General features: G+C 43.8%; 1 protein-coding gene across 1 annotated transcript; it reads right to left on the bottom strand.

Annotated features, from left to right (window-relative positions):
• Positions 1–519: 519 nt before the first annotated feature.
• On the bottom strand, positions 520–3,054 carry KCNF1 (potassium voltage-gated channel modifier subfamily F member 1). Its single transcript, XM_065834813.2, has one exon. The coding sequence runs from the start codon at positions 2,345–2,347 to the stop codon at positions 884–886; it is 1,464 nt and encodes a 487-aa protein (XP_065690885.2). The 5' UTR covers positions 2,348–3,054; the 3' UTR covers positions 520–883.
• Between the last annotated feature and the right edge of the window lie 5,082 nt (positions 3,055–8,136).

Raw genomic sequence — 8,136 nt, 5'->3', positions numbered from 1 at the left:
TAAAGTTTCTTATTTAGAAGTACTCAATTTAACTGCCCTATAAACTTCTCTTGCTTTAATAGTGAACTAAAAATACTATGAGTTAAAGTGCAGTTTAAAAAGTATTTGATCATATACCCTTCCTGAAAGATCCCTCTTATATAAATTATTCTGTTGTAATGAAAAGCTAGAACAAATATTTTTGAAATTTGCTCCTTAAAATGTGTTGATTCTGTTCCATATCTCTGCCCAAAAAACAGCTCAATGTCCCATAGAAAATTATATTTTTTTTTTTCTGGAGAGAGGAACAGACACCTATCCTAAAAGTCAACCCCAAATTGCATTTTACAAAAAAGAAACCATTATTGACTCTAACATTCTGCACATGGAATATGCTCATACTTTCGGTGTCTCTAGGCTGAAACTGCTCGTAAATATTTTGCTGTAGACCTGAGTCTATATGAGTGAGAGGCTGCTTTAATTTTCTAATGAGCAGCTCTCATAGCTGCAAAGGCATTGAAGACAGCCTGGGAGACACAATCTGTGCGATGCTGCTCTTTATTGTCACAGGTACAGAGTTCTGATGTAGCAATGCTGCACATTCAAGTCATCAAACATTTACTCATCAGGAAGGACTTTTCAGTCTCTAAAATGGTTACAAATGTTTTTTGTCAGAATGCAGTTATTCTAAGCAGTCTGATCTCTATGGAGTCCTACTATTTTATTTTGAGTAATGGCAAATTCTTACCAACTGTTGATGGAGATACCATGGGGTTAATTTATGTTCATGTTGGAAAAGCAAAGCAGTGCTCCCTCCCAACTCTGACAGAACCCACGAGTCTTTTCAATCGGTGATTGTCAGGTTGTCCCCATCGATAGCTTAGTGCTGACAACAGCTTACAGTTTATTTGCAGCTTCGAAGTCTGGTCCTATAGTGTTTCTCTTCTGACAGGAGATGAATAAAGGTGTCACTGTGGGAGACTTTTAGCCGGCTGCTATAAAAAGGACCCTCCTCGCCTCCCCTCGCAAGATCCTCTTGTTCACTTTTGGAGCTTGCGGCTTTCCCCTCGGCTGAGTTTAGCTCCATCAGCTCCAATTCATGCTTGGCAGCTGTTTCTAAAACCCTCTGTTTGTTATAATACCTGACAAAGTTGTTAATGATGGGATGGATAGGAAGGGCAATCGCTATCACCCCACAAAGAAAACTGATGGCAGCATTCAGCTTTCCTAGTGTTGTTTTAGGGTATATGTCTCCATATCCAACTGTGGTCATGGTAATGATTGCCCACCAAAATGACTGAGGGATGCTTTTAAATAAAGTTTCAGGGTGACTTTGCTCCATGGTATAACCCAGGGCAGAAAAGACAAAGATTCCAACAGCTAAGTACATGAGGAGCAGCCCGAGCTCCTTAAAGCTGCGTTTCAGGGCATATGTTAGAGTCTGGAGCCCCGAGGAGTGCCGTGCAAGCTTGAAAATCCTGGCGATCCGCATGATGCGCAGCGCCTGGACAGCCTGCTGGACGTTGCTCAGCTCCATGAGCTTGGCTCCCAAGTGGGTCAAGGTCAGGCTGACATAGAAAGGAAGTATTGCTAGCACATCGACTATGTTCATGAAAGACAGGGCGAAGTGGAGTTTGTTGGGAGAGGAAATCAGCCTCAGCACGTATTCCATGGTAAACCAGCCTATGCAGGCTGTCTCGATGCTATCCAGGGTCGGGTGTTCCATGCGGTTCCCCTTTGCATCTGCAACTTGCAGGTCTGGGATGGTCCCCACACACATCACGATGGAGGAGGTCAAAATAAACAGAAAGGACAGAACGGCGATCACTCGAGCTGGGTAGGACGACTCTGGCTTCTCCAGAAATTTCCAGATGTATTTTTGGCACCTTTTCCAGCGACTTTCTGAGGCATCTACTCCCAAATCATCCAGAATTAGTTGCACCCTTCGGGCTATTTCTTCCAGTTCTTCCTTTTTTTCACTTAGGTGAGTTTTGCAGCAGTCATCCAAAAATTTCAGATCCACTTTCCAAAATTCCATTTCATTCTTGAAACATATGGGGCATATTCCTTTCTTCATATGAATTTCCCCAAAGTAGTACACGTCAATAATGCATTTGAAAGCATCTGGATCTCTGTCAAAGTAAAACTCTCTCTTTCCAGGATCATAGTCATCACAGAGGGAGAATATGCTATCATATCCCCCCGACAAACAGTTGATCAGCTCTGCCAACCGTGTTTCTGGGTATTGATTCAGGTTATCTTCGTAGAACACCTGCCTTACCCCACCGACATTAACTACAATCTCTGTTTCTTCATTTTTTTCTGATCCGTCAGTGTCCACATCTGGAAACCGAGAGTCACCTGCCATTTTAGTTGTACTGGATTCTATTTGATTTTTAGTCTGTTGTTTGGTTTCAAAGCTTTGTGGTTTTATCTTCTCATGAAAGTGAATCAGCACCGAGTCAGCTCTATTACAAAGCTTATCAAACTGACCCGGAGTCGTGGTGGTAAAGGTTACAGAAAGAAACCTGTCGTGAGGAAAGCCTCATGAGGTATGCAACAAGCTGCAGGGAAAAGACAAGTCATTGGGCTGCTGTGCCTGCAAGCAGGGTGTTAGAAAGCTCCAACAGATTTGAAAGAGAAGAAATCATTTAATAAAACTCACCCCTCTGCTCAGTGCTCGAGAGTCTTTTCAGGTCCCATTCTCTCTCTCTCTAAAAGTGATATTTATTCACAGGTTGGAAGCCACGGCAGAGAAATAAATCCTGTGGTCTGATTAATGCAACGTGCAGTGAGTGACAGTTCTCAGAGAGACAATCAGCAGGGTGAGCCCACAGAAAACTGATGCAGTTTCTCTCTTCACTTCCACAGATTTCCCTAGAAAGCTGCTTTTCGATTTTGTTTCTCTTTCAGTTTTCTTTTTACTTTAAGATATTCCGGAGTTTACCTGCTGACTCTTGCACGTAGTCAGTCGGTGCAAGCGTGCAGAGGAGAAACTTGTGCTTCTCTTCCCTTTGCTGTTCCCTAGCACAATGGGGAGCCCAGGCTGCCAGGAGTCCTTTCCAAACTCTACCCTCTTCTGGTGAAAGCCAGCAGAGCACTAGCTACACAGAAAACAGCTCAGCTATTTATACGCCTGTCTGGCTGTGAAATAATGCGTTTCTATAGTGCCATGCACTTCAATGATTTTTAAAAACACTTTTTTCTAAATCAAATACAAAACATAATCGTGTATAAAGTCATTCAGAGCTGTAGAAAGACACCCATCAATTTCTTCTGATGGCAGAAACCAGAGAAATAATACTGTGGTTTGGAATAAATACGTGACATAAATCTTGCTCTCAGTGGGACTGGTGCAAGTCTAGAGTAATTCTCTGTCAGGACACTGAGCTACTGTAGATTTGTACTGGTGTCATCGGGAACCAAGCAGAGATCGCAAAGTTTTTGTTGCAGCTGTGGAGCAAAACTTTCCCTGCACTCTGAGCACATTTCTCAGGCTCTGTGTCCTCAATTTTAGCTGTATTTTCTCGATGTGCAGTCAACTGACCCTGATGAGGGTATGACTGGTTTAAAACATCTATGATGATTTCTCAGTGAATGCTACTTACCAGAAGTAGTGCTTTGTATGATATCCAGCACTTAACAAGTAGAATAACATGTATTTCCTCTTAACTTTATTTTCTCCAGATTCCAAGATTTGATGGACATTTGTTTCCTGGCCCCTTACATGCAGGTAGGCCTATCACTGTGCTCTTAAATTCTTAAATATGATGAAATAGTTCATTTTAGTGGATCCCGAGGACTCTGATCCAGCAAAACCCACAGTTCATTAGTTAACTGTTTCTTGCCACAGCAGAATCATTTACACCAGCAGGTTTTACTTTTTCCAATTTACTGACTTCTGAAAAAGTTGTAAATAGAGGGGAATAGAGAGAGGCAAATTCATCTGATAGTTTGCTTCTCTAGGCTTATGTCCATCCTGAGAGAAAGATAGAGCTGTGGTGCACCCACTGTCTTTGCGCCCATGTCACCCAGCGAGGAGGACCCTGGTGAGTACACTGTGCTCCATTTCCATCCCCTTTCTGGAAATTTATGGAAAATTAGTCAGAGGTTGTGCACCAGACCTCATCTTGACATGGACTGTGCACATAGCCTCAAGTACCTTATTAATACCTCTTTGAGGTAGTTCATGACACTTGGGGGTGCACAAGCCACGAGTTAAAATCACTGATCCTGCCTCTTCCCAAACCTTCCAGTGACTTCCCTTGTCCCTGAGCTTCTGCAAGTTTGATGAGAGTGAAAATATGAGAGTGAAGAGGTAAATTCATAATAGAGGATGACTTGCAAGAAACCCATGAAACAGAGGAACACAATCTTTTTTCTTTGTCTGTCACACACATCCATGCACACATTTATGATGCAAAACCTGAAGCAAAGGGAAGTTGGTTCTTGCTGCTCTGTTACAGTTTCCCAGTAAATGTCACACCCAGTCACCCAGCCTCATGGAGAGGAATAAACCGTGCATGAACCATAGCCCCATAATCTTCTTCAAATGCCTGGGTTGTGTCACTCATATCCATGCTGCAGAACAGAAAAGAGGGCAAGGAACAATAACTGCAGGGACTGGTCCCCTTATTCAAGTGACAGGAAAAGGTTAATATCAGTCTACACCTGAGTCGCACTGTTAATCTCTGGAGGTCAGTGTCACGTTCATGTGTTCCTGAGGGCACTGCATAGTGCGGGTGTAACACAAGATGCCCCTTGAATTTTTTTCCAGGCACATATAAGTTTACTGAGACTTGCAAGCTTTGTGGGACAAGAGAAATACCTTGGAGATCTGGAAAAATGCTAGGTTTTGTGGGTTCAGCCAGAAATATTTACCCACCTGGGACATCCTTGCCCACTAACATGAATGGTTTAGCTTTACTTTAGTACAATGCATTTTCAGATGCCAATAGCAGTGACATGGTTGCACAGGGGAAGAATGTGGATAGGATTACTGACTACTGATTCTTGCAAAATAAAACCGAGATCTGGGAAAGTTAGGTTCAAAACACTGTCAGGCTGCATCAATGTCAGGAAACAGGTTCTTTAGGTTTAAATCCTCACATTTAACCACCTCAGACACCTACTCTCTTTGATCAATGATTCATTCCAGTGACCTTTTGGCTTTTCTTCAGGTAACGATAAAAAAATCAATGTATGGTCCAGCATGACCAAAACAGAAAGCACCACCTTCCTTTCCAAAAAGGCTTTTCTTTCCCCATCTAATTTTGCAGAACAAACACCTACAAAATAGGCACACAAGATTAGTACGTACATTGTTCAATTTGAAAGGTGAAATCAGCTCCTCTCAAATGATAAATCTCAGCACATTCTCGAAAGGTTGGGAAGAAACTATTTTTGAAATGCCAGATCAGTCCTTATAAAGGCTTTACTTAGTGCGTCTGCTAAAATCCTTGTTCTTTATTCTCCCTCGTCTTGCACCCTTTCAGAGTTCTTTACACCTTACAGTGTGCCTGTCAAATGTTAGTGATCTGGTAGCATTTTAAATCCACTTTGACAAATGTAAATGATCCAAAGAAGGGTCAGGGAAAATCATAATGAATTAAAACCTTGTTTTTGTAGCTGGAAAGAGTGAGACAGGCTTACTTGATGTTTTGGGTTTCTTTTAATCAGGCATATTGCAGAGAAGCAAACAACAGGAGCAGAATGAATAATTTGCAGCAAATAATTTATTTCACTAATTTAATTCATTTTTCATCCATGAAAAGAGAGCTTCTCTAATCTGAAAATTTCAGTACATAATTGTTGCTCTGTAACTCATTTATGAGTAGTTTGCTGCAATTACTAGGACTTCTAAATTCAACTTCTGTTGATTTATCTGGCCAGGGCAAACAGGTCAAGCTGTGCTGTTTCTGCTGTAAGCAATGCGTGCTGGCAATTGAATTCTCACAGACCAAATAAGAAACAGGGAGGGGGTTTCTTTCTGTGTCGGTACTTTGGCTCAGAGAACAGCATGTGGATTTGAGCTGACAGATGTGTTAAGTTTTGGCTGTGTTTCAGACCAGCTCCTTCAAGGAGGAGGAGGAGGCTCAGCTGGATGTCAAGCCCTGCAGCTCCAGGGAAGGACTCCCGGGTTGCAGGACACCTGTCCATTAAGGGCAGCCCCAGCACAAGCAGAGATGCCCAGGATCTCCCAGGGTGGCTCAGACCCCCACAGGGCTTGGTCCACAAGGAGTATGTGGAACTCAAATACGGCTCTTCAGTGGCACTGGGCTCCACACAAGGGACACGGGTGGCACAGAGCACCCACAGCCCAGAACCGGGGGACCTGCAGTGACAGCAGTGCCTGGAGGATGTTGGAGCTGCAGGTTTGGCTCCCTCATTTGCCGCTTTTTAGGAGAGGACCCTCACCACAGGGTGGCTTTGCACCGGTCTGGGAAGAGAGCTTGTCCCTCTTGAGCTGTAGTCTGGCTCATAGCCCACTCCTGAAGCCTGGTCAGCACCTCTGCCCTCCTGGCTGATGCACCCATGCAGCTATGGGCAGCAGAGGTGCATGAAGGGGAGTGAAGAAGCCAACCCTAGGGAGATAAGATTGGACTCCACATGGAGAGGGGTGTTTAATTTAGAGGCAGGAGTCAGGCAGCTGCTCCACAAGCAGGCTACGGTGTAGCTAGCCCCCTGCACTGAGCACAGCCCGGCTTTCAGTGCCCAGGACCAGGGCAGCACCTTTGGTCTCTCTCTTCTGGATTCTACAAAGTGTTTAGTGCTGTGTCTGTATGTACAAGCTCAAGAAAGTTAGGCATCTGACTATGACCAACTAACATAGATGTTTCCCAGCCATCACATGGCCATCAGAAACCATTTCCAACAGGCAGTTTGCATGCAGCTGCCAGTACTGGAGACTTAAAGGACTTCCTAGACCAGATGAAGACCAGTTGCCAGTTGACCTCAGTGCCCAAAAACATCCTTGGACACATATAAAACTGGTCTAGAATGTCCCAAGTTGTGCTCTGTCATCTGCTGCCACTGGGCACCTGCTTTTTAGGTACTATGATGTCTATGCTGGCCACAGAATTAACAGCAGGCTTGGAGTGATGGTGGTCCCTACTCAGCATAACCCACTAATACACTTCTCCTTCTGCTATGTCATATTTGTTTTTTAAATGGCACTCGTAAGACTAGAACTGTGATGGATCCAGCAAGAGATCTCAGCATCTAACATGGAACTTATTTTCAGCAAGATGCAGCCTATAGAGAGCCACTCAAGACAAGAATATGTGATGAAAATACACTATAGAAAAGTCAACCAGAGACCTAAAGGAGGATGGAAAATGGAAATATCTTATTCCTTCTCCTTTCCTTGGGGTATTGTGAGGATAAAGCTGGCAGCCAACTGCATGGGGACTGCTTCAGCAGCTGATAGCACAAGGTTCAGTTTGGAGAAAACAATATATAATTACTTTGTGCCAATCACAAGAAATGGGAGGCAGATAATCTGGAAGAAAAAGAAGCAAAGAATGACACTGTTGTGGGCTTCAGTCAGAGCAGCTCATCCAGAGCAGCTACTTTGATTACTTTACCACAGCCAGCTTTAGCAAGAAGAGCAGAAAAGACGTTGTCGTAAGAATCCTTCAGGGTTCCCAAATCTAAGGTGGCTCTTAGTGTTTAGTGAGACAACCTCACAGCCCCAATGGAAGATCTAGCACACTCTCCTTGGCAAATTAATCCAGATACTGCAATATGCTGGTTTATCCTTTGTAGCTCAACATTGTAAATCCATTTTTCAAATCATACCTTCTTTTATTCTTAGAACTTGCTCTACGATTAAGCCATTTTGACACTCTGCAAGGAAACACAGGTATTGTTCCCATGGGTGCTGTGGTTCCCAGCATGGGTGTGGAGCCACCAGCACCAACCCCATGCACTTCCCCAGTACACCTGAAAGGCAACAGTGTGTGACTTGCTCTTGCAGACTGTAGCTCCAGGGTGTGTGGAAGAGGCGTGTGGTGTGGGCATATGGTCAACAGGAAACCTTGCTGATGCACATGATAGCAGCTCACGATCTCAGCACTGGTGTATATCTGGCGTATGTAGCCATGAGCTAACGGAGCGAGTCTGAGCCTCAGCATGAAACATGGTCATCATATGCCG

The sequence above is a fragment of the Patagioenas fasciata genome, chromosome 3 (assembly GCF_037038585.1).
Source record: "Patagioenas fasciata isolate bPatFas1 chromosome 3, bPatFas1.hap1, whole genome shotgun sequence".
Lineage (NCBI taxonomy): Eukaryota > Metazoa > Chordata > Aves > Columbiformes > Columbidae > Patagioenas > Patagioenas fasciata.
The sequence above is the reverse complement of the archived record's forward strand: the minus strand, read 5'-3'. Positions and strand labels throughout refer to the sequence as shown.

What these genes read in the sequence shown, in the direction of transcription:
- KCNF1 (XM_065834813.2), bottom strand. Translation starts at nt 2,347, where the DNA reads ATGGCAGGTGACTCTCGGTTTCCAGATGTGGACACTGACGGATCAGAA.